This window comes from Actinia tenebrosa, unplaced genomic scaffold, assembly GCF_029948245.1.
Source record: "Actinia tenebrosa isolate PJP-AT-01 unplaced genomic scaffold, QUT_ActTen_1.0 PGA_scaffold2__45_contigs__length_23673736, whole genome shotgun sequence".
In the NCBI taxonomy this organism is placed as follows: Eukaryota; Metazoa; Cnidaria; class Anthozoa; order Actiniaria; family Actiniidae; genus Actinia; species Actinia tenebrosa.
In genome coordinates, this window is record NW_028292579.1 from 12,306,532 (window position 1) to 12,333,396 (window position 26,865).

The 26,865-nt window shown below is 36.2% G+C and overlaps 3 protein-coding genes across 4 annotated transcripts in view; all 3 read left to right on the forward strand.

Annotated features, from left to right (window-relative positions):
- LOC148909266 (short-chain collagen C4-like) overlaps positions 1-26,865 on the forward strand; it is an 80,033-nt gene that overhangs the window by 3,424 nt on the left and 49,744 nt on the right. The window contains exons 1-5 of one of the 2 annotated variants that reach the window (XM_089033940.1): positions 8,551-8,690; positions 13,043-13,083; positions 13,647-13,691; positions 15,448-15,519; positions 15,610-15,654. In XM_089033940.1, coding sequence (XP_088890066.1) covers positions 13,071-13,083; positions 13,647-13,691; positions 15,448-15,519; positions 15,610-15,654 — 175 coding nt within the window. In that variant the 5' untranslated portion in view covers positions 8,551-8,690; positions 13,043-13,070. Of the gene's footprint in view, positions 1-8,550; positions 8,691-13,042; positions 13,084-13,646; positions 13,692-15,447; positions 15,520-15,609; positions 15,655-26,865 lie in introns of those variants that run through there. The other variant, XM_089033939.1, reaches the window with a different exon arrangement.
- Positions 951-2,717, forward strand: LOC148909267 (uncharacterized). The gene has a single exon (XM_089033949.1). It carries the CDS (start codon positions 1,025-1,027, stop codon positions 2,546-2,548), a length of 1,524 nt encoding a protein of 507 aa, XP_088890075.1. The 5' UTR covers positions 951-1,024; the 3' UTR covers positions 2,549-2,717.
- On the forward strand, positions 6,101-7,899 carry LOC116294599 (uncharacterized). Its single transcript, XM_031702231.2, has one exon. The coding sequence runs from the start codon at positions 6,286-6,288 to the stop codon at positions 7,456-7,458; it is 1,173 nt and encodes a 390-aa protein (XP_031558091.1). The 5' UTR covers positions 6,101-6,285; the 3' UTR covers positions 7,459-7,899.

Consider the following 26,865-nt stretch of genomic DNA (forward strand, 5'->3'; position numbering starts at 1 on the left):
CGGAAGCTCAGTGGGTAGACTGTAGTGTAAAACAATTATCTGTAGGTCGTCGGTTAGATTCCGACTCGTGAGACAAACATATTTTTGATAGAAAATAAAACATCCAATCTATGATAGTATAATAGTAATTGATCGACATACTTGATGCGTGAAGTTGAGTCATCATCCGCACACCACAACGACAGTTGCACTGAGGCAAATCCAACTGCCAATCACGCAGATGAGAAGATAATGGAACAAAAAAAATATCTGAAGACATAGCATAAATTAGGAATTTTCGATTTTCAGATTTTCGATATCAGTGAAAGACATCCGAGGTAAATTTCACTAAATTTGATATTGTATTGGATTATCTGTAGTTATCTTTCGCTTTTTTTAAGTAAAAGAGATTCAAAGCCTAAAACTGTCGGCCTTGGAAAACTTTGTCGAAGAATCTTCGAAGAACAAAACTAGCCCCTGGGGGTGATGGTGAGTTGTGTACAAAATTCCCAAAACAAAAAACAAAAAACAGTGTAGAGCATTTCGATCCGATTTCACTTCATGGTTTTTAGTATGGGAGAAATTATCTTCATCTCGAATAAAAAATGATTGAATATTTTTTCCCGGATCTTATTTTTACCTTTCAGTTTCATTCAAATTGTTCTCCCTGTGAAAGCTCAGCTTTTAGGCAGTGCCTAAATATGTATATTATGAAATGACTGGCCTATTGGATTCGGGGAGTTCACAATAATCTTAGACAATGCAGTCAACGATCCACACAACAAACCCCAATATTAAATTCTTAATTAAGACTGATGTCTTCGTAAACAACTGCTGTCACTTAAACAAAAGAATCATGATCAAAAATGAATTTGTTAAAAGATCACTCAATAGCGCAGCGCGGTTATACTAAAAATAGATGTCACGAGATCGGACCCCCCGCATGACTCAGACAAACAAAACACAAAGGTCATAGTAAATGTAAAGCGGTTTTCATTACGCTCGCTAGTTTCTTTATATTTTCTCGTCGTTTTTTTTTGACAAAATGGTCAGTACGAAACATTGCTGCTGGGGAAGATGTAATAGTGATTCAAGATACCCCGATAGACTTCCAGAATCGCTCAAAGAAATGGAGAAATTGGGCCAAAAGATCTTCATTCCATTCATCAAGCCATCACAAGACCTCGAGCGTTGTCAGAGGTGGATCAATGCTTGTTCTCGAGAAGCGTTTTCGCTAAAGAACATTACCAGAAACACTTATATATGTGCTCTCCATTGGGTTGGAGAAAGAGGTCCAACAGATGAGTTTCCCGACCCTCTCAAAGCCAATCTGAGAGATAATGAAACCAAGAAAGCTTGCCGTACCAAAAGGAAGGCGCCAAAGGAAAGAGATATTTACAAACCTTGTTTGAAGAAGTCGAATTCAGACAACGAGAAAGATTGCATTTGCACCGTTAACGAGCCCTGTGAGTTGGAGGAAGAACTAATTATTGAAGACAACGAGCCAGGTAATAACAAGGCTACACAGACTAATATCTCTAAGTATGAGTTGGCGATCAAGGTAGAGACATTGATTCTTCGTAATCAAGCTAAACTACCAGAAGAAAAGATAAAAATTGTAAGTAATCTTTCTTATGAAGTGATCAGTAAAGACCCCAACCTAATGAAGTACTATGTTGGCCTAACTTCGTCTCAGTTTGACATCCTCTACGATTTTTTGAACGAAGTTTGTCCTTTGGACACAATATCATTTTGGGGTTGTAAAGGAAACCGAGTTATAAAAGTTAAGTGCTCGCGGCGTCTCTCGAAATGGTCATCCAGAGAGAAACTGTTCATTTGCCTCCTAAGACTCAAAATGGGCTTTAACATTAAAACACTGGCGCACCTATTAAGTACCCCTGACAAGGAAATAAAGGATACCCATATCAGGACCATCTTTACTACGTACATTCAGCTAATGTTCAAGATATTCCGCCAAATGCAGAAAATAATTTTTCCTACCAAGGAATTTTTGCGACGTTTCCTTCCAAAAGTATTCAAGTCAATCAAAAATGTTCGATGTAGTATAGACTGCACAGAGTTTCGAGTTGAAACCTCCAGAAACTTTGCCCAGCAAGGAAATACATATTCAAGTTACAAGCACAGCAATACTTTCAAGTGCCTTATTGCCTGTACCCCTACTGGTGGAGCTTGTTTTGTGTCCGATTTATTTGAAGGGGACGTCTCAGATGTGCAGATATTTGAAGAAAGTGGCATCCTCAAAGACTTGGAGCCAAATGATGTCATTCCTGCAGACAGGGGATTTACTGTCCAACATTTAGTTAACCCCCTGCAGGTTAAACTCAAAATCCCAGCCTTTTTAAAGGGAAGAAAGTCTCTGACAGCTAAAGAGGAGTTGGAAACCAGAAAAATTGCCAAAGCAAGAATTCACATTGAACGTTTTAATCAAAGACTCAAACAATTTAAACTAGTAGGGAGAAAAATTCCCCTCAGCCTTGCACCGCTTGCCACTCAAATGGTTGTTGTGGCCTGTGCTCTTGTGAATTTTCAAGAAGTTCTTTGTAAATAAATACATGCATATAATAATACACATAAGTTTCACTTTCAGGACTGTCATATTTTACTAACATGTACATAATGTAAATAGAAGAGTCACTCATTTACACAGGTTGTAACTAATATAGACTGACTGGTATATTTTGCAATCACTCTATAAAAAATCCTTATTTCTTAATTCATCAATTTATTAATTCATAATTATTCAAAGTGTACTCTAGATTATTACTGAGCTGCAGCATAGATAACATGGCTTAGTTTATATCCCATTGGGCTTGCCTTGAATACTGATAGTCCAGAATGTGGATTTCTGTGCTCTTTAAGTCCATCATAAATATAACATGTGCCATGATGAATTATGATGCTAATGTAGTGGCCTTCATTCCATAAAGTGGCACTGTGAAGGTATAACTAGGTGGAATTGATAACAAGGGTCGCTGGTAAATCTTCCCATTCTAGATGACCTGCTCTACTGAGTAAGTCCACACAAAAGACAAAGACATTATTAAAGCAAACAAATTGTCTGGGTGAATTTGCTCGCAGTCCAGAACAGTACCAGGCAAGGTATTGCTTTCCATTGCAATCAGTGACAGTATCTTGCAAACAAGGAATGCCTGTAAGTGGTTTGTTCTGAAATCTTCTTCGGCAGAGGGAAACACTTGGATTCAGCCATTCATGAAAGGCACTTTGAAATGTGGTTATACCTGGACAACAACTAAGATTGATGTTGCATGTTCTATAGATTTTAACTGGTGAAGGGCAGTTAGGCAGACCACAAGTTGATATAAATTCAGTGGTCAAGACTGACTTCAGAAGCGGCAAAAAAAAATCTGCTTCATTTCCATACAAATCAATATCACCAGAGTTGTTGAACTGAGCTGCTGCTTGTGGTATTACAGCAACCTTTGCATCACCATATTGGTGAAGTTCTAATAAATGCAATGAGGTTTTAATAATAGCACCCCCTCCATATACATTATCAAGGTTTAGTCTGTTCGACTTTGCTAAACTTTGAAATATCATGATCCAGTTGTCAATGGGGCAAGTGTTCGTAAGTGATATCCCACCTGATGTGACACACCCCCAAGGCAAAATGACGAGATTAGTGCTAGATGCAGCAAACATGGTTGTGTAGCCCGTACTGCTAAAAGAAGTGCATGTGGTTGGGTAGCTAGTACTGCCAGACGAGGTACATGTGGTTGGGTAGCTAGTACTGCCAGGAGAAGTGCATGTGGTTGGGTAGCTCGTAATGCTAGGAGATGTGGTTGGGTAGCTAGTACTGCCAGACGAGGTACATGTGGTTGGGTAGCTAGTACTGCCAGGAGAAGTGCATGTGGTTGGGTTGGTTGAACAGCTACCGCTGCTAGAAACTGAAGCATATGTGTGATCATGTGATAACACGAATGGCAAAAGATCTCTTGGAATCCTCATTTCAAAGACTTCAGGTGCAACTACTCTTGTCCAGAAAGCTGTAAGGGAGAGTAGTATGTCTGATATGCATGATTCGTCCCTGTAAATCCTCTCAGCAGACACTGGACCTTCCTTTGCATACAATACAAAGTCACAATACTTCCTTTCTGTTACAAGGAGTTGCATTTGTGTTTGATAGTAATATGAATGACTGTGCTTTAAAAGACATTCGTTGTCTTTTATGTAAAAGCACTGCCTTTTCATGACTTCCTGTGATAGAACAGACTCTTGGATCACACTTTGAATAGTGTGATCATGAAAAACCTTTAGACTCTTAATCTCTAGCAAACCATCTTCTTCCACAAGACCATCAGGAGAACATGCTAGCCAGGGGTATTTGGGATTAACCCACAATCCAGATGCCACAACTTGATGCTTTGTTTGAGCTTGGTATTTCAATATAGCATCGGCTTCATTTTCTAAGCCTCTTGCCATCCAAACAGACTGGTAGTTTTCACTCTCCATATTCCATTTGTAAGATGATATAAACTTCGCACTTCGACTGGCTGCACTTTTGGATCCATCAAGTACAAGTTTTCCAATCTTAACAGCTTCAAGGCATTTGGAGGCGGTTAGTCGAAGCCATCTCTCAGAGTGCCATTTTTCACTTTGGCTCTGTTGCTCTGTGTCAGAAAGTTGGGTGAGTGATGAGGGAGTTAAGTTCTTAACAAGGATTTCTACCTTCTCTCTTAACAAAGGCAAGCAAATATCGTCTACTGAGTAATCATTATATGAAACCTTCAGTTGTGTCGTCCACATAGAAATTTTCCCGGTCTTAGCATTTTCATATTGTAGCCGAGAGACAAAGTTATTGGTCATTGACGATGTTACCTGTCTGTATTGAGGCGGTCGTGGATCGAAATCTATAACTTGAACTTGTGTTTTCTTTTTTTTGGAGGGATATTTGGCATCTGAGAGTCTTTTGGGATTTTTCTTTCTCTTTTTTCCTTTGTTCCATGAACACTCCTGGCTAGTACATGGTGTAGTTACGATATGTCCGTGTTCTTTGACGTGGTCTAATAACAACAGCAAAACCGCAACTACGTGGCTGCATCGGCCAAGTTCTGACGCTTTGCATGGCTCACACAATGCATGTATAACTGCGCCACTTTGAATCGATAAAATTATCAATACGTTGTGAGGAAGATCTGTTTTCATTGAGGGCCAAACGTGCGCGCGAAGGAAATAATAATCACTGTTCTTGTTGTCAGTAACGTCGTGTACGAAGCCAGAGTCAACATATTTACGTCCGTTCTTGAAAGGCTTGTCAGTCATATGTCCGAGTCCGTGTCCCTTTGCTTCATCATCACTATCATCAGACGTTTGATCTACGACTTCACTTTCTGATCGTGATGGAAGCGATTCTAAAGCATAGAAATAAACGTGTCCATAGTTGAACTGCGCCGGTATGTCATTGGATGGAAAGTTTTTCCAGCCCGATGTAGGTATTTCAGGGACTTTATTCTTTGGCTCTTTGATTATTTTTCCGTCCTTGCTGTATTCCTTGGATACCTTAATATCGAGCCACCTACCTCCATCTATACTCGGATCAAGAATGCGGTAATTTCCAGCGTTTATACAATCCTGAACACGTGCGAGCAGTTCGCTACGCTTTCCAGTGACTTTTAGGCCTCTGCATTTAAGCCAACGCTTTAACTGGTAGACAGTATAGTTTCCCGGGTCAGCATCAAACCTGGATCCAGGAACTCCATCATTTTCAGTCAAGTTTGTAGCTGTTTTAAGTGGATTTAGATACGAAGTATTTATATTTGCAGTCATTCCTCTTCTACTGAGATGGTTTGTTTGTCTGAGTCACGCGAAAGGTATCATATTTCGTGACGTAATAACCGCGCTGCGCTATTGGAATCAGATACAGAATAAAGCAATCATAAAAACAAGAACTCGAAATGCTGAAATACTCGAAATTCATCAAACTAAAGTTTAAGGAATAGTGTGTGTGTGTATGTGTATTTTTATTAGCGACTTTAACGCACGGTTAACAAATTGACATCAGATTTTTATGTGTCTGTCCTCTTATTGACAATAAATTGCGTCATCACTTTGTCAAAGTAGTGTGGATCCACGAGGCGTAGCCGGAGTCAGGCTTGAATGTTAAGTGTTGGGGGTTTGAAATGTTTTGGTTCACGCGTGACGTTAGTCTCCCCCACAGGCGCTTTCAGCTCATATTGGGTGTCTAACGACATCACTTTATTGTACTAGATGGAAACACGCCGCGTCAGTTGCCCTTAGGTTGTAAACACATTTATCTTGGCTTTGACCATGAGCAATCTTTTAAGGGTTGGAAAGAAAGTCTTTGGCTTTGGCATTATCGCCATTATTCTCATAGTAACCTTCCTTTTCACGGTCCTTCCGTCCCGGCCAGTTTCAGAAAACAAAAAAGCAACTGAAAAGATTGCACAGTTTCAAGAAAAGACAGAATTACCGAAGATAGAATTACAACAGTATGTTCATCCGCATAACAGTTCTATTAAAGGAATCGAGTTCAACCTGAAAAAAGCAACTGCAAAGACTGCACAGTTTCAAGAAAAGACAGAATTACCGAAGATAGAATTACAACAGTATGTTCATCCGCATAACAGTTCTGTTAAAGGAATCGAGTTCAACCTGAGTCTTCATATCTACAGTCTTGCGATGCAACTTATGGCTCAACTGGAAAGCGGAAAAAAGGTAGAAAAATTGACAATGGATTCGCTAATAGAAGCCATGGCGCCTGTGACCGCTATATCGAGTAATCATTTTCATGAGCTCATTGCACACCTTGGCGATTTTCATCGATTCGTTCCCAACAAGAAACTGGTTGTTTACGATCTTGGGCTCACTCAGAACGAAGTTTCATCTTTAAAAGGGATAGATTATGTCGAGTACAGAAAGCTTAATGTATCTGTATATCCTGAGCATGTTAGAAACTTACACTCGTATGCTTTTAAACCACTCGTCATCCAGCAAGTACTTGCAGAACGAGGAGGAGTATTGTGGATGGATTCTAGCGTGAAAATCAGAATGCCATACACTAAATTACTCGAACAAATGGTGAACAGCAGCTCCGGATTTCTTTACTACTTGCATCCAAATAGGCATAACATTTTGTCTGCTACCCAACCAAGGATGTTTGAATATTTGCCAATGAATAACTTGCACGAAATGAAGTTTAATCAACCCCAGGCAACTGGATTCATAACTTTTAACACCCCCGAGATCCGTAAGTTTATATTTAAATGGGCGATACTTTGTAGCCTTGTTCAGGATTGCATCATACCCAAAGGGTCCACGATATATTGTGGTTCTAAATTTCCAGAAAAACCAGCTAGTGGTTGTCACCGGTATGATCAGTCGATGTTTTCTATTCTGGTAAGGAATGAATTCGGCTCAGAAACTAAGAGATATATAATAGGTGAGAAGTTAGATTATGCAGATGTTAACAGAATGACTTAACATCCACCTGAAAGGTTTTTATTCATTATTGCCAAAGGCTGAAATATGTTAAGCTTTACAAGAATTAACGCAATACAATATAAGTGTATTGTGCTTTTACGATTGTACATTTTCAAAAACAAAAAAGGGAATTTATCCTTGAATGTGTTCTCCATTTAAACATCTTGGACGATATGTTTACATGTGGTTGTACCATTTTATGCATTTCTGTGGATCTTCATAGGCCCTCAAAAGACGCTAGTCTGACTCATTTGGAATTTGGTTTATTTGTTGAACCATTGCAATATCCAAAAAAGAGGGATTAAAAAACTCAGAACTGACTGATATTTATACCTAACGGAGCTTTGTTTGTATGAAATCATAGACAGTTAAAATCCTAAAATTCCTAGTGGAAAATATACTTATATTGTATTGCGTAAATAAATGTCCAAAAACACTGTATTGAATGTGTGTTGTGGTTTATTGTCTGCACCAAAACGCTAATGAAAGTTTGAAAACGTTAATGAACTTACGCAAACATATTCATGATTGTCAAATTCAATGCTAAATTTCTTAATGAAAGTTCCATCGCATTATTGAGACTCCGTTCGCCTTATTGTATGCCTGTTCGCTCTAATGACAATGCTTCTTCGCTTCAATGAATATTCCTTTGCGGTTAATGAACAGCAAAAGGTGTAAAACTATCTAGCAACACTAGCGAAAGAACTAGACCATTTGCTTATAGAGTGAAGTCATTTTATATTCTTTCTAAACCCCCACAGATAACGACTAGTTCTGGAACTAGCTTGGACTGCGTCGGTGTTTTTTAGTTGAAACAAATGTGTCGTAGTGGATAATTTTATCACCGTAAATACGAAAGATAGTAGACTGACGTTTTGGACGTTAGTCCTTCGTGGGAGTCAAATCAATCCCCACTGTAATTCAGTAGAAAAATTAATCATCAATACTATGAAATAGATATTAGATTAATACACATTGGTAGACCCTAATTCCATTGTTTACTTTTGTGACCACTTGACTTATTTTTTTACTAGTTAGCCAATCCTACAGCGAGAATATGTGCATTTGCATGTGAATTCACTCGCAGTGACCACAAAAATTATTTAGTACTCTTTGCAACACAATCTTGAATAAATGGCGAGAATATGCCTATGTGATATACCATTTTGGTGCCCATAGCTACACCGTTAATCTGTCGAAAAAAGCGGTCGCCAAAGGAAAAACAATTAAGGGTGAGAACAAGTTCAGCTAAACGCAATAAAGTAGGAGTGCTAGGTTCTAAAACGGTGCGAAGATCAAAAAAATGTTTGAGAGCATTGAGACCTTCATCATTAGGAATGACGGTATATAAAGATTTAACATCCATGGTAAATATTCTACGATAACTATGTGATATCTATTTTGCTGGCTTTGGCAAAAAATAAGTTGGTTAAAAATAGGTTGGACTGCCACGGTTAGTCGAGTCTCACTATAATGTCAGGTAAATAGTATTGTTTCCTCTTCGTTTCCTATACTAATCGAAGCGAGCATGTTGAACGGCTCACATCCCACTCTAAATGCAAACGAAGCAAATGAAGCATGGTATGACACAATATTATTCACATTTCTCAATCATTGCAAGCTCACCGTTCGTATCGCTTCGATGCAAAGGCACGGCTACCATTCAAGTTGGCATAGGGAACTGTGAAGTTGACTATTCTTCTCAACTATAACAACTAAGGCCTAGGGCAAACGTCGAGCTTTCCATGCACCGAACTCATTAAAAACAATGGATATCAGGTGATAATGAGGCGGCATTCTTTGATGTTATTAAGTTCGGTGCATGGAAAGTTCGACTTTTGCTGAACATTTGATGGCACTGGATTCGAAAGGCGAATCATCAGCACTAAGTAGACATTGTAAAGAGAAACACGAAGGGCTTATTACTACGGAGCCCGATTAGTGCCATTTTTTCTCGGTTTTTTCTCGGTTTTTTTCTCGACTTTTTTCACGACTTTTTTCTCGACTTTTTTCACGACTTTTTTCTCGGTTTTTTTTCTCGGTTTTTTTCTCGACTTTTTTTGACCGCTTATTAGCTGGTATCGCAGGCTCCGTTGTTTAAGCTCATGTTTCGTAACGTTGCCTTCAACCGAAACACTTTTATGTTTAACTCAATATACATTGTACGACGTACTTTACCGTTTACTGTACCATTGCTACCTATACCTTTCTACGATACATATCCATAATACTCTCATATAAGTCTCGTACCCTCAACTCGTCCCAATCACCCACTGCCTTAATATCTATTTATTTATTTTATGCTGTTTATTTTTCTTTTCTTTTTCATCTTTTTTCCTTAAAATCAATCACTTTTCACATACGTACCCCCCCCCCCCCCCCACCACCACCACCTCCCCCTTTGCTTGAGTCCGAATACCTGTGTCAAACATAGTGTAGTTGGGTTTTTAATACCTGATGAATCTATGTTTTTAAATTTTTAAATATTTAAGTACACGTTCCAAAAGCCATTACATGTATGATACTTGTATAATACATGTATACTACACGTATTTTTGACCGGTATTTTACCCCATAGAGAACTTTCATTTGCAGCTCGTCATATTGTCCATGCTCTCAGCATAGAATGAGCCTGCTCTACTGTTGTTCAGCGGTCAAAAAAGCCGAGAAAAAAGTCGAGAAAAAAGTCGAGAAAAAAGTCGAGAAAAAAGTCGAGAAAAAAGTCGAGAAAAAAACCGAGAAAAAAGTCGTGAAAAAAGTCGAGAAAAAAGTCGAGAAAAAAGTCGAGAAAAAAGTCGAGAAAAAAGTCGAGAAAAAAGTCGAGAAAAAAGTCGAGAAAAGTAAAAACAATCACGAAATTTGCATGGCACTAATCGGGCTCCGTATATTACAGAATTCACCGTGAATGTGACAAGATCCTTTCAAGGTGATGCAATGTTAAGACAAATAACTGAGTCTGTTAAAATTAGCAGAGAAGAACAAGATAAATGATAAATAACAAAACAGAATGGAACTTTATGAAGATCCCTAGAACAGTTACAATGTAAATTTTCTTTCTTCTTCTTCTTTTTACATCGCGCGCAAGTTTACCGCACGCGCTCTCGTTCATCACGAGTATACAGTCCTTTGACTAAACGTTGTCCTTTGATCGGCTTCATCCCTACGCGCCTAGACCGAAAAGGACCATGGGGATAATTAATTCACAGTTACTAGCTGCCGCATATGTTATCTAACACGTCTTGAGCTCGCTTTTTTCGATCCCATTTAATTTGCTAAAACCATGCCTCGAGCATATTAAACTGGCGAGCAGTTTGGATGACGCAAGTTCTGGGTAATTTACCCATTATCCTTTTCGGTCTAGGCGCGTAGGGATGATCCGATCAACGACAACGTTTAGTCAAAGGACTGTAAACAGTATATCGCAACGTAATCATTCAGTTAGATTCAGTTAGGTTGAACAGGTCCTACTAAACGGACGAAACTAGTCCCTAAACTGCAATTGTGTTGTTGTTAGTGCGTGGGAGATCATAAAAATCACCAGAGGATGTGTATAGATATGAAGAAACATGGCACGGCTTTATTTGAATGATCTGAGAACAAAATATTTGTAAACAAATCCGTTCAGTTTATCACTCATTAATTAGAAAAATGATCCCAAGAACTGATAAAAAGAAAAAAAATCTTGGAAAGAGAGTTTTGAGCGTAATAATAGAGACAAAAAGCTATATAAATAGAGCAAGTTTAGCTTATGCGCGATAAGACCTCGAGTCGAGTTCGAAAATATGAATGAAAACAGTGCCGCCGGTTAACCGTCGCTTTGTACAGTAAAGTTTTCAGTGTCATCTACGCGCCTCATCGACTATCTATTGACTCATAGAAAACTCGACCTCGTAGTATAATTGTTAAATATTGAGCACTTTTATCTAGAGCAATCTTTTCATTTCTTTTTCAGTACTTATATTATCACTGCCATTTGTATCCCGATACCTCACTCGACTCCCTCAGCACTTTCCAGTTTTATCTACTAGAGAAAATCTGTGTTGAAATTCTCAGTTACGTCATGAATGTCAACATCTTATTCATAGCATTAAATAAAAAGTTGTTCGGTGACTTCAAGTCTTTTTTCATTCACACTCTTTCATTTTCCTGACCTTGTTCAAAATGAGCAATCCAATATTTTCTGTAGGGAGAATATTATATAAAAGTATAGCAAATCTTAGACGTTTTTCAATTAGTGTAAATGATCTAAGTCTGAAATTTTTTATCAACCATCAAATTGACCATAATTCTTGAATTAAACGAAATAGTTCGGCAAACTAGAGTTTTCATCATTATTTTATGACTCTTTGCTTGCATAGTAAAAAACTCTTTTAGTAACGATTATTCATAGGTATTTCACATAAAAGCGTCATGAAGAACCAAGTTCATGACACATTCTTGGTGGTTGCTAAGGAAACACAGGTTTTTTATTTTGAACGTTGCTAAGCAAATGAAAATAATCACTGACTCGAGGCCAACGCAAACTTTCAAATCAACGCTTATTAGTTGTCAGGGCATCTTTTGTCTGTTCGATTATATAAACTAATTACGATTTTGAGACGACAATACCACTAAATATTGAAGGCTAGTTGGGAGAAAATATATTACTATTGGGCGGAGTCGCGAAGCCGCAAAATACCGAATATATTTTCTTCCAACGCCGTCAATATTTCGTGATATTGTCGTCTCAAAATCGTAATTAGTTTATAGTATCGCGATTCTAAAGAATTTAACACATAAAAATGAAAAAAACTGACCGATTTTCGTTGATTAAAAGCGAAATTTTCCTTACGAGCTCGCGCTATGGCGCAAGCAACAAGCGTAAACATTTGACGCGCGCGCGCTGAAACTTTCCTTTTCGTCGCGCGTTTGCCAATCCGAAATTTTAATTTCGAAACGACAATACCACAAAATATTGTCGTCTCAAAAATATATGAAGCTATTTAGTGAATTGCGATACATAAATAATATTGAGTTGAATTAACAAATTTCAATGGAATATTATAGTTGCGTACGATGTTTTTAAACATTGCCTACAATTTGAATACTTTTGTTGATAACTTTTCAATCGAGACATTGAAGGACTTGCTTATCTTCATATCTATACACACTCTATGGTGATTTTTATAATCCCCCACGCACTAACAACAACACAATTGTAGTTTAGGGACTAGTTTCGTCCGTTTATTAGGACCTTTTCAACCTAACTTTTGATTAGACGTTTAGACAAGCACGTGACAGATGACCATTCTCAGTCGTCTGACCATCGTAGTTGCAACACTCAGTTTGTAGTTCTCTGATGCTCAGGGTTAGCCTCAGTTTCGTGTAGAATATTCACGTGTTCCACTAAGGTCCGTGAAATTTCAAAAGTGTTTGCATTGTTGAAGTTGAGCATTCTTTACTTTACCGTTGGTATTTGTGAATATTTAGACACTGATAAGAGACTAAGTCTGCTGAGTAAATGAGTCTGTGATGAAGGATTACAGCGGTCACTGATTGTACGAAGTCGGAAATGTTAAACTTTGTGCTGTTATTGTTTTTTTAGAATAGGACAACTGGAATCAAGGCAGAGTATGATACTGAAAGGTATGGAATTACATGGCGCTCAAGTCTATTAGTCATCCTTCCTTCCTTCCTTCCTTCCTTCCTTCCTTCCTTCCTTCCTTCCTTCCTTCCTTCCTTCCTTCTTTCTTTCTTCCTTTCTTTTTTCCTTCCTTCTTTCTTTCTTCCTTCCTTTCTTCCTTCTTTTCTTCATTTCCAGGGAATAACACGTTTTCTGTAATGGAAAAACATCCATTTTTGAGCTTCTGGGACATAGCAACGATAACTAATGGGAATTGAAAGCATGACTTCTATCCACCACGTTAAATCCTTACCCCCAATAGTTGTAATAGGATGTCGAGCAAACCAACCAACTTCCCAGCACGCGAGAATACTGACGAGAAAACAAACGCTCAACACAGCAACAATCCATCCTCATTCCGACAACTAACCACTACTCTACCATGGAGGTGTCAACCAAAGAAAGAGCAGAATTCCTAGAACTTCTTTAAATACCGCTCATGTAGTACCACTCAAGCAATGTTGTTATCGTTAGGTAATTGTCTATTCATGAAACCAAGATATGTTTATTTACTGTTGTATGACAGGGAGAGATGGTCGTGATGGTCATGATGGTAAACAAGGGCTACCAGGTATTTAACGGTGCTTTACACTTACTTGTTAGGTACTCGTGTGTTCATGTACACCTTATTGCAAAAGGGTTGTCATATATAAAAAAAGAAAATTAGGAATAACTATGTAATCTTCGTTCTTGCAGTTTATATTTTTCTTTCAATAGACCTTATTCGTGGTGTGACAATGTTTTCCCAATTCAGCGTGACAAACCTCTGGGGGAATGAAGAGTTGTTGTTTTGAAACTCGTCGGGATATCATCATGAATTTTTCGAAGAGTAAAAACAAAAGAAAATGAATCCCCTGAAGGTTCGCCACGCTGAATTGGGAAAACATTGTCACACCACGAATAAGGTCTATTCTCGGTCAGAAAAAAAAAGCTCCCCTCAGCGTTACAAGAACAATATTTCAACAAGGATTTTTCCCTTTTATTCGTAACATGATAATATGCCCTTTGTAGCTCGATAATCACGTGCTGCTTAATTAACTGAGAGCAAATGAATGAAGATTTTGATTCCCATGGGTGAAATTTACTGGAACGTAAACACACTTTCTACAACCTGTTTCGAGAGGTCGTAATAAAACTGCAAATCATAACACACTGGTTACACATCGTTTCATTCGGTTCTTTATAGATAAAAAGAATCACCACTGAATTTGAAATAAAATCAAACATTTTTTCTCTCCAGTACAGACACGTGACCGTTAACTGCAAAGGACCTATTAATTATTACTTGGCATTGTAGTATTTAGCTAATTATTTGATTTGAGTGATAATGTCTTGCGATCCAAGATTTTGACTGCCGTATCGTCGAAGTGGTCCATTGGCGTAACGATATATTACGACATCTGCGCCTGCTCGGCGTGCTTAGTTTGTTACACTTTATGACACACGACATCTGCGCATGCTCAGCGTGCTTTGTTTGTTTCAGTTTTTTCTTTCTATCTTCGTATCCTTTCAATGGATGTTTTAGGAATGGCTAAAGTCAAATAATATTAAAGGATATATAAATATGACCCCATTTTTGGTTTTAATCCAAAGTTTGGATATAAATCTGAGTCATGGGAATTTTTCGAAACGCGTCCCACATGGAAAGGAGGGACGATGGATACTTAGTCATCAGCTGCACAATGAACATACTGGGTCTGCTGGTCATAGCAAGGGGTTAATCATCTATGGTCTAGGGGCCGACTAACCTCTCCCTTACGCTTCTGCCGAGCTTCCTGATCAGTTTGTAATTCCCCCCGGGATAGCGGTGTTGGGGCCGAAATCTCCAGCGTAGCCGTAAGTCCATACGACGGTTCAGCATTCGATGTCTGGAAGTATGGTCCTGGTTAATTTACTGAGTTAATAAGATAATTTCAAAATCTCGTTACCAGGTGAACTTTTAAATGCATTCATTCATACTTTGATTAGGAGAAAAGGAATCCTAAATGCGCATGCGCGATTGAGGTAATTCCTAGCAGTCTTTCTCCAACCATACTTCTGATTTTAAGACGGCTTTTTTTCCTAAGCTGGAAAAAAAAATTAGTAAAAAAGCCTACGATAAGAAGGCCTATTTGAGCTTCGTGGTGGATGTGTAAAGAGTTTTGGCTCAGGGTTACAGATAAGTGGGGATTCAGTAAGATACGGGGTTCACGAGCACCCATTTTCACACAAATCCTTCTAGTATCTATTCTATCCTTGATCTCATACTGCATGACAGCAGGACCCCCTGCTCCTTAACGAAAACAGAATGCGACTCTAAAGTGTTATGATTCTCTCTATCGTAATAGGAAGAGATGGTCGTGACGGTAAAGATGGCCCAAGAGGGGAGCCTGGTGTAAATGGTGCTCCAGGACAACCAGGTAATATATAAAAACCTCAACAAATACTAAGTTTCATATTCCGTAATAAATGGTTTACTTACACGATTTGTTGTATTGATGTTTACGTAGGAAGAGACGGCAAAGATGGGGAGGATGGCAAACCAGGACCTAAAGGTATACACATGAATTATAAGTCTTGTGCAATGTGTTGTTTGACATTATGTGAAAATATACCCTAATCCATCAAAAACATGGGCTATAACCCATGACAAATGTTGAAAAAAAAGAGCAATTCAGCAACTTCAAATTGTCGTTAATGACAAACGTGTGGAAATCAGCGATCGTCCATCGCCAACATCAAGAGGTATAACACATGCAAAGTAATCAAAAATGATATTAAAAAGGCCTTTTCATAGTGTGTTTTAAAGGCATTAGAGTGAAAATCATTCCAGAAACTATAGCCCATGATGACGAATAATGTATAATATTTTAAAAGCGAGTGTTTTTCGATGTTTTTTCGACAAAAGCATGGACCATAGCCTATGTTTTGATTGTTTTTGGCCCATTTTGCAACGTTACTCCAAATGAAGAATAATGTATGTGGTTTTTAAAAAATTTGATTTTCCATGATTTTTGGGTCAAAAGCATGGACTATAGCCCATGGTTTTCATCGATTTTGGTCCATTTTCACACCCTTTTTAAAATATCGAAAAATGTATATGTTTCGAAAATAATAGATTTTCGATGGTTTTTGGCCCAATAGCATGGACTATAGCCCATGGTTTTCATCGATTTTGTCCTATTTTCACACTTTTTTTAAAATAAAGCATAATGTATGTGTTTCGAAAATAATAGATTTTCGATGGTTTTTGGTTCAAAAGTATGGACTATAGCCCATGGTTTTGATCGATTTTGGTCCATTTTCAAACCTTTCTCAAAATTTCGAATAATGTATGTGGTTCGAAAAATGATGGATTTTCGATGGTTTTTGGGTGAAAAGCATGAACTATAGCCCATGGTTTTGATCGATTATGGCCCATCTTCACACCTTCTTTTAGCTGTGGAATAATGTATGTGGTTCGGAGGATGATTGATTTTCGATGGTTTTTGTTCCAATAGCATGGACTATAGCCCATAGTTTTGATCGATTTTGGTCCATTTTCACACCTCTTTTAAATAATCGAATAATGTATGTGTTTCGAAAATAATAGATTTTCTATGGTTTTTGAGTGAAAAGCATGGACTATAGCCCATGGTTTTGATCGATTTTGGTCCATTTTCACACCTTTTTTAAAATATCGAATAATGTATGTTATTCGAAAATGATGGATTTTCGATGGTTTTTCGGTCAAAAGCATAGATTATAGCCCATGGTTTGGTTCGATTTTGGCCCATTTTCACAACTTTTTTAAAATGTGGAATAATGTATGAGGTTTGAAAAATGACAACTAATGTATATAGTTTTAAAAACGAGTGTTATTCAATGTTTTACGGGAAAAAATCATGGACTATAGCCCATAGTTTGATTCGATTTTGGACCATTTTTACAACTTTTTTAAAATGTGGAATAATGCATGAGGTTTGAAAAATGACAAATAATGTACATAGATTTAAAAACGAGTGTTTTTCAATGTTTTATGGGGAAAAAAACATAGACTATAGCCCATAGTTTGATCGATTTTGGTCCATTTTCACACCTTTTTTAAAATATCGAACAATGTATGTGTTTCGAAAATGATTGATTTTCGATGATTTTTGGGTCAAAAGCATGGACTATAGCCCATGGTTTTGATCGACTTTGGTCCATTTTCAAACCTTTTTCAAAATTTTGAATAATGTATGTGGTTCGAAAAATGATGGATTTTCGATGGTTTTTGGGTGAAAAGCATGAACTATAGCCCATGGTTTTGATCGATTTTGGCCCATCTTCACACCTTCTTTTAGCTGTGGAATAATGTATGTGGTTCGTAGGATGATTGATTTTCGATGGTTTTTGTTCCAATAGCATGGACTATAGCCCATAGTTTTGATCGATTTTGGTCCATTTTGACACCTCTTTTAAAATATCGAATAATGTATGTGTTTCGAAAATAATAGATTTTCTATGGTTTTTGAGTGAAAAGCATGGAGTATAGCCCATGGTTTAGATCGATTTTGGTCCATTTTCAAACCTTTTTCAAAATTTTGAATAATGTATGTGGTTCGAAAAATGATGGATTTTGGATGGTTTTTGGGTGAAAAGCATGAACTATAGCCCATGGTTTTGATCGATTTTGGCCCATCTTCACACCTTCTTTTAGCTGTGGAATAATGTATGTGGTTCGGAGGATGATTGATTTTCGATGGTTTTTGTTCCAATAGCATGGACTATAGCCCATAGTTTTGATCGATTTTGGTCCATTTTGACACCTCTTTTAAAATATCGAATAATGTATGTGTTTCGAAAATAATAGATTTTCTATGGTTTTTGAGTGAAAAGCATGGACTATAGCCCATGGTTTTGATCGATTTTGGTCCATTTTCACACCTTTTTAAAAATATCGAATAATGTATGTTATTCGAAAATGATGGATTTTCGATGGTTTTTGGGTCAAAAGCATAGACTATAGCCCATAGTTTGATCGATTTTGGTCCATTTTCAAACCTTTTTCAAAATATCGAACAATGTATGTGTTTCGAAAATGATTGATTTTCGATGATTTTTGGGTCAAAAGCATGGACTATAGGCCATGGTTTTGATCGACTTTGGTCCATTTTCACACCTTTTTTAAAATATAGAATGATGTATGTATTTAGAAAATAATAGATTTTCGATGGTTTTTGGGCCAATAGCATGGACTATAGCCCATGGTTTTGATCGATTTTGGCCCATTTTTACACCTTTTTAAAATGTGGAATAATGTATGTGGTTTGAGAAATGATTGATTTTCGATGGTTTTTGTGCCAATAGCATGGACTATAGCCCACGGTTTTCATCGATTTTGGCCCATTTTCACACTTTTTTTAAAATAAAGCATAATGTATGTGTTTCGAAAATAATAGATTTTCTATGGTTTTTGGTTCAAAAGTATGGACTATAGCCCATGGTTTAGATCGATTTTGGTCCATTTTCAAACCTTTTTCAAAATTTTGAATAATGTATGTGGTTCGAAAAATGATGGATTTTGGATGGTTTTTGGGTGAAAAGCATGAACTATAGCCCATGGTTTTGATCGATTTTGGCCCATCTTCACACCTTCTTTTAGCTGTGGAATAATGTATGTGGTTCGGAGGATGATTGATTTTCGATGGTTTTTGTTCCAATAGCATGGACTATAGCCCATAGTTTTGATCGATTTTGGTCCATCTTGACACCTCTTTTAAAATATCGAATAATGTATGTGTTTCGAAAATAATAGATTTTCTATGGTTTTTGAGTGAAAAGCATGGACTATAGCCCATGGTTTTGATCGATTTTGGTCCATTTTCACACCTTTTTAAAAATATCGAATAATGTATGTTATTCGAAAATGATGGATTTTCGATGGTTTTTGGGTCAAAAGCATAGACTATAGCCCATAGTTTGATCGATTTTGGTCCATTTTCAAACCTTTTTCAAAATATCGAACAATGTATGTGTTTCGAAAATGATTGATTTTCGATGATTTTTGGGTCAAAAGCATGGACTATAGGCCATGGTTTTGATCGACTTTGGTCCATTTTCACACCTTCTTTAAAATATAGAATGATGTATGTATTTAGAAAATAATAGATTTTCCATGGTTTTTGGGCCAATAGCATGGACTATAGCCCATGGTTTTGATCGATTTTTGCCCATTTTTACACCTTTTTAAAATGTGGAATAATGTATGTGGCTCGAAAAATGATTGATTTTCGATGGTTTTTGTTCCAATAACATGGACTATAGCCCATAGTTTTCATCGACTTTGGCCCATTTTCACACCTTCTTTAAGCTGTGGAATAATGTATGTGGTTCGAAAAATGATTGATTTTCGATTGTTTTCGTGCCAATAGCATGGACTATAGCCCATGGTTTTGATCGATTTTTGCCCATTTTTACACCTTTTTAAAATGTGGAATAATGTATTTGGCTCGAAAAATGATTGATTTTCGATGGTTTTTGTTCCAATAACATGGACTATAGCCCATAGTTTTCATCGACTTTGGCCCATTTTCACACCTTATTTAAGATGTGGAATAATGTATGTGGTTCGAAAAATGATTGATTTTCGATTGTTTTCGTGCCAATAGCATGGACTATAGCCCATGGTTTTGATCGATTTTTGCACATTTTCACACCTTTTTTAAAATGTGGAATAATGTATGAGGTTTGAAAAATGATTGATTTTCTATGGTTTTTGATTCAAAAGCATGGAGTATAGCCCATGGTTTTGATCGATTTTGGTCCATTTTCACACCTTTTTCAAAATTTCGAATAATGTATGTTGTTCGAAAAATGATGGATTTTCGATAGTTTTTGGGCCAATAGCACGGACTATAGCCCATGGTTTTGATCGATTATGGCCCATCTTCACACCTTTTTTAAATTGTGGAATAATGTATGAGGTTTGAAAAATGATAGATTTTCGATGGTTTTTGGTTCAAAAGCATGCACTATAGCCCATGGTTTTTATCGATTTTGGTCCATTTTCACACCTTTTTTAAAATATCGAATAATGTATGTGTTTCGAAAATAATAGATTTTCGATGGTTTTTGGGCCAATAGCATGGACTATAGCCCATGGTTTTGATCGATTTTGGCCCATTTTCACACCTTCTTTAAGCTGTGGAATAATGTATGTGGTTTGAGAAATGATTGATTTTCGATGGTTTTTGTGCCAATAGCATGGACTATAGCCCACGGTTTTCATTGATTTTGGCCTATTTTCACACTTTTTTTTAAAATAAAGCATAATGTATGTGTTTCGAAAATAATAGATTTTCTATGGTTTTTGGTTCAAAAGTATGGACTATAGCCCATGGTTTTGATCGATTTTGGTCCATTTTCAAACCTTTTTAAAAATTTTGAATAATGTATGTGGTTCGAAAAATGATGGATTTTGGATGGTTTTTGGGTGAAAAGCATGAACTATAGCCCATGGTTTTGATCGATTTTGGCCCATCTTCACACCTTCTTTTAGCTGTGGAATAATGTATGTGGTTCGGAGGATGATTGATTTTCGATGGTTTTTGTTCCAATAGCATGGACTATAGCCCATAGTTTTGATCGATTTTGGTCCATTTTGACACCTCTTTTAAAATATCGAATAATGTATGTGTTTGGAAATTAATAGATTTTCTATGGTTTTTGAGTGAAAAGCATGGACTATAGCCCATGGTTTTGATCGATTTTTGTCCATTTTCACACCTTTTTAAAAATATCGAATAATGTATGTTATTCGAAAATGATGGATTTTCGATGGTTTTTGGGTCAAAAGCATAGACTATAGCCCATAGTTTGATCGATTTTGGTCCATTTTCACACCTTTTTTAAAATATCGAACAATGTATGTGTTTCGAAATTGATTGATTTTCGATGATTTTTGGGTCAACAGCATGGACTATAGGCCATGGTTTTGATCGACTTTGGTCCATTTTCACACCTTTTTTAAAATATAGAATGATGTATGTATTTAGAAAATAATAGATTTTCGATGGTTTTTGGGCCAATAACATGGACTATAGCTCATGGTTTTGATCGATTTTTACCTATTTTCACACCTTTTTTAAATTGTGGAATAATGTATGAGGTTCGAAAAATGATGGATTTTCGATGGTTTTTGATTCAAAAGCATGGAGTATAGCCCATGGTTTTGATCGATTATGGCCCGTGTTCACACCTTTTTTAAAATGTGGAATAATGTATGTGTTTCGAAAATAATAGATTTTCGATGGTTTTTGGGCCAATAGCATGGACTATAGCCCATGGTTTTGATCGATTTTGGCCCATTTTCACACCTTCTTTAAGCTGTGGAATAATGTATGTGGTTTGAGAAATGATTGATTTTCGATGGTTTTTGTGCCAATAGCATGGACTATAGCCCACGGTTTTCATCGATTTTGGCACATTTTCATACTTTTTTTAAAATAAAGCATAATGTATGTGTTTCGAAAATAATAGATTTTCTATGGTTTTTGGTTAGAAAGTATGGACTATAGCCCATGGTTTTGATCGATTTTGGTCCATTTTCAAACCTTTTTCAAAATTTTGAATAATGTATGTGGTTCGAAAAATGATGGATTTTTGATGGTTTTTGGGTGAAAAGCATGAACTATAGCCCATGGTTTTGATCGATTTTTGCCCATCTTCACACCTTCTTTTAGCTGTGGAATAATGTATGTGGTTCGTAGGATGATTGATTTTCGATGGTTTTTGTTCCAATAGCATAGACTATAGCCCATAGTTTTGATCGATTTTGGTCCATTTTGACACCTCTTTTAAAATATCGAATAATGTATGTGTTTCGAAAATAATAGATTTTCTATGGTTTTTGAGTGAAAAGCATGGACTATAGCCCATGGTTTTGATCGATTTTGGTCCATTTTCACACCTTTTTGAAAATATCGAATAATGTATGTTATTCGAAAATGATGGATTTTCGATTGTTTTTGGGTCAAAAGCATAGACTATAGCCCATGGTTTTGATCGATTTTGGTCCATTTTCAAACCTTTTTCAAAATTTCGAATACTGTATGAGGTTTGAAAAATGACAAATAATGTACATAGATTTAAAAACGAGTGTTTTTCAATTTTTTATGGGAAAAAAGCATAGACTATAGCCCATAGTTTGATCGATTTTGGTCCATTTTCACACCTTTTTTAAAATGTGGAATAATGTATGAGGTTTGAAAAAAGATTCATTTTCGATGGTTTTTGGATAAAAAGCACGGACTATAGCCCATGGTTTTGATCGATTTTGGAACATTTTCACACCTTCTTAAAAATATCGAATAATGTATGTTATTCGAAAATGATGGATTTTCGATTGTTTTTGGGTCAAAACCATAGACTATAGCCCATAGTTTGATCGATTTTGGTCCATTTTCACACCTTTTTTAAAATATCGAACAATGTATGTGTTTCGAAATTGATTGATTTTCGATGATTTTTGGGTCAACAGCATGGACTATAGGCCATGGTTTTGATCGACTTTGGTCCATTTTCAAACCTTTTTCAAAATTTTGAATAATGTATGTGGTTCGAAAAATGATGGATTTTCGATGGTTTTTGTGCCAATAGCATGGACTATAGCCCATGGTTTTCATCGATTTTGGCCCATTTTCACATCTTTTTCAAAATAAAGCATAATGTATGTGTTTCGAAAATAATAGATTTTCGATGGTTTTTGTTCCAATAGCATGGATTATAGCCCATGGTTTTGATCGATTTTGGCCCATTTTAACATATTTTTTAAAATGTGGAATAATGTATGTGTTTCGAAAAACGATTGATTTTCAATAGTTTTTGTTTCAAAAGAATGGACTATAGCCCATGGTTTTCATCGATTTTGGTCCATTTTCAAACCTTTTTCAAAATTTTGAATAATGTATGTGGTTCGAAAAATGATGGATTTTGGATGGTTTTTGGGTGAAAAGCATGAACTATAGCCCATGGTTTTGATCGATTTTTGCCCATCTTCACACCTTCTTTTAGCTGTGGAATAATGTATGTGGTTCGTAGGATGATTGATTTTCGATGGTTTTTGTTCCAATAGCATGGACTATAGCCCATAGTTTTGATCGATTTTGGTCCATTTTGACACCTCTTTTAAAATATCGAATAATGTATGTGTTTCGAAAATAATAGATTTTCTATGGTTTTTGAGTGAAAAGCATGGACTATAGCCCATGGTTTTGATCGATTTTGGTCCATTTTCACACCTTTTTAAAAATATCGAATAATGTATGTTATTCGAAAATGATGGATTTTCGATTGTTTTTGGGTCAAAAGCATAGACTATAGCCCATGGTTTTGATCGATTTTGGTCCATTTTCAAACCTTTTTCAAAATTTTGAATAATGTATGTGGTTCGAAAAATGATGGATTTTCGATGGTTTTTGTGCCAATAGCATGGACTATAGCCCATGGTTTTCATCGATTTTGGCGCATTTTCACATCTTTTTCAAAATAAAGCATAATGTATGTGTTTCGAAAATAATAGATTTTCGATGGTTTTTGTTCCAAAAGAATGGAGTATAGACCATGGTTTTGATCGATTTTGATCTATTTTCACACCTCTTTCAAAACTTCGAATAATGTATGTGGCTCGAAAAATGATGGATTTTCGATAGTTTTTGTGTCAAAAGCATGGACTATAGCCCATGGTTTGATCGATTTTAGCCCATTTCAACATCTTTTTTGAAATGTGGAATAATGTATGAGGTTTGAAAAATGATGGATTTTCGATGGTTTTTGGGTCAAAACCATGGACTATAGCCCAGGGTTTTGATCGATTTTGGTCCATTTTCACACCTCTTTTAAAATATCGAATAATGTATGTTGTTCGAAAATGATGGATTTTCGATGGTTTTTGGGTCAAAAGCATAGCCTATAGCTCATGGTTTGGTTCGATTTTGGCCCATTTTCACAACTTTTTTGAAATGTGGAATAATGTATGAGGTTTGAAAAATGATAAATAATTTACATAGATTTAAAAACGAGTGTTTTTCAATGTTTTACAGGAAAAAATCATGGACTATAGCCCATAGTTTAATTCGATTTTGGTCCATTTTTACAACTTTTTTGAAATGTGGAATAATGTATGAGGTTTGAAAAATGACCAATAATTTACATAGATTTAAAAACGAGTGTTTTTCAATGTTTTATGGGAAAAAAGCATAGACTATAGCCCATAGTTTGATCGATTTTGGTCCATTTTCGCACCTTTTTTAAAATATCGAACAATGTATGTGTTTCGAAAATGATTGATTTTCGATGATTTTTGGGTCAAAAGCATGGACTATAGCCCATGGTTTGGTTCGATTTTGGTCCATTTTCACACCTTTCTTAAAATATCGAAAAATGTATGTGGTTTGAAAAATGATGGATTTGCGATGCTTTTTGGGTCAAAAGCATGGACTATAGCTCATGGTTTGGTTCGATTTTAAACCATTTACACACCTTTTTTAAAATGTGGACTAATGTATGTGGTTTGAAAAATGATTGATTTTCGATGGTTTTTTGGGTCAAAAGCATGGACTATAGGCCATAGTTTTGATCGATTTTGGTCCTTTTTCACACCTTTTTTAAAATATGGAAAAATGTATGTGGTTCGAAAAATGATGGATTTTCGATGTTTTTTTGTGTCAAAAGCATGAAGTTTAGCCCATAGTTTGGTTCGATTTTGGCCCATGTTCACACCTTTTTTAAAATTTCGAAAAATGTATGTGGTTTGAAAAATGATGAATTTGCGATGCTTTTTGGGTCAAAAGCATGGACTATAGTTCATGGTTTGGTTCGATTTTAAACCATTTACAAACCTTTTTTAAGATGTGGAATAATGTATGTGGTTCGAAAAATGATTGATTTTCGATGGTTTTAGTTCCAATAGCATGGTCTATAGCCCATGTTTTTGATCGATTTTGGCCCATTTTCACACCTTCTTTAAGCTGTGGAATAATGTATGTGGTTCGAAAAATGATTGATTTTCGATGGTTTTTGTGCCAATAGCATGGACTATAGCCCATGGTTTTCATCGATTTTGGCGCATTTTCACATCTTTTTCAAAATAAAGCATAATGTATGTGTTTCGAAAATAATAGATTTTCGATGGTTTTTGTTCCAATAGCATGGATTATAGCTCATGGTTTTGATCGATTTTGATCTATTTTCACACCTCTTTCAAAACTTCGAATAATGTATGAGGTTTGAAAAATGATGAATTTGCGATGCTTTTTGGGTCAAAAGCATGGACTATAGTTCATGGTTTGGTTCGATTTTAAACCATTTACAAACCTTTTTTAAGATGTGGAATAATGTATGTGGCTCGAAAAATGATTGATTTTCGATGGTTTTAGTTCCAATAGCATGGTCTATAGCCCATGTTTTTGATCGATTTTGGCCCATTTTCACACCTTCTTTAAGCTATGGAATAATGTATGTGGTTCGAAAAATGATTGATTTTCGATGGTTTTTGTGCCAATAGCATGGACTATAGCCCATGGTTTTCATCGATTTTGGCGCATTTTCACATCTTTTTCAAAATAAAGCATAATGTATGTGTTTCGAAAATAATAGATTTTCGATGGTTTTTGTTCCAATAGCATGGATTATAGCTCATGGTTTTGATCGATTTTGATCTATTTTCACACCTCTTTCAAAACTTCGAATAATGTATGAGGTTTGAAAAATAATGGATTTTCAATGGTTTTTGGGTCAAAACCATAGACTATAGCCCATGGTTTTGATCGATTTGGTCCATTTTCAAACCTCTTTTAAAACATCGAAAAATGTATGTGGTTTGAAAAATGATGAATTTGCGATGCTTTTTGGGTCAAAAGCATGGACTATAGTTCATGGTTTGGTTCGATTTTAAACCATTTACAAACCTTTTTTAAAATGTGGAATAATGTATGTGGTTCGAAAAATGATAGATTTTCGATGGTTTTTTGGGTGAAAAGCATGGACTATAGGCCATAGTTTTGATCGATTTTGGTCCATTTTCACACCTTTTTTAAAATATGGAAAAATGTATGTGGTTCGAAAAATGATGGATTTTCGATGGTTTTTTGGGTCAAAAGCATGGACTATACCCATAGTTTTCTTCGATTTTGGTCCATTTTCACACCTTTTTTAAAATATCGAAAAATGTATGTGTTTCGACAAATGATGGATTTTACGATGGTTTTTGGGGTCAAAAGCATGGACTATAGTCATGGTTTGGTTCGATTTTGGAACATTTTCACAATATTTTCAAAATTTCGAATAGTGTATGTGGTTCGAAAAATGATGGATTTTCGATGGTTTTTGGGTCAAAAGCATGAAGTATAGCCCATGGTTTTGATCGATTTTGGCTCATCTTCACACATTTTTCAAAATGTGGAATAATGTATGAGGTTTGAAAAATGATGAATTTTCGATGGTTTTTGGGTCAAAAACATGGACTATAGCCCATGGTTTTGATCGATTTGGTCCATTTTCAAACCTCTTTTAAAACATCGAAAAATGTATGTGGTTTGAAAAATGATGAATTTGCGATGCTTTTTGGGTCAAAAGCATGGACTATAGTTCATGGTTTGGTTCGATTTTAAACCATTTACAAACCTTTTTTAAGATGTGGAATAATGTATGTGGTTCGAAAAATGATTGATTTTCGATGGTTTTAGTTCCAATAGCATGGTCTATAGCCCATGTTTTTGATCGATTTTGGCCCATTTTCACACCTT

Bases quoted from the DNA above. Each gene is read 5' to 3' on its own strand.
- LOC148909267 (XM_089033949.1), top strand. From the start codon at position 1,025: ATGGTCAGTACGAAACATTGCTGCTGGGGAAGATGTAATAGTGATTCA.
- LOC116294599 (XM_031702231.2), top strand. From the start codon at position 6,286: ATGAGCAATCTTTTAAGGGTTGGAAAGAAAGTCTTTGGCTTTGGCATT.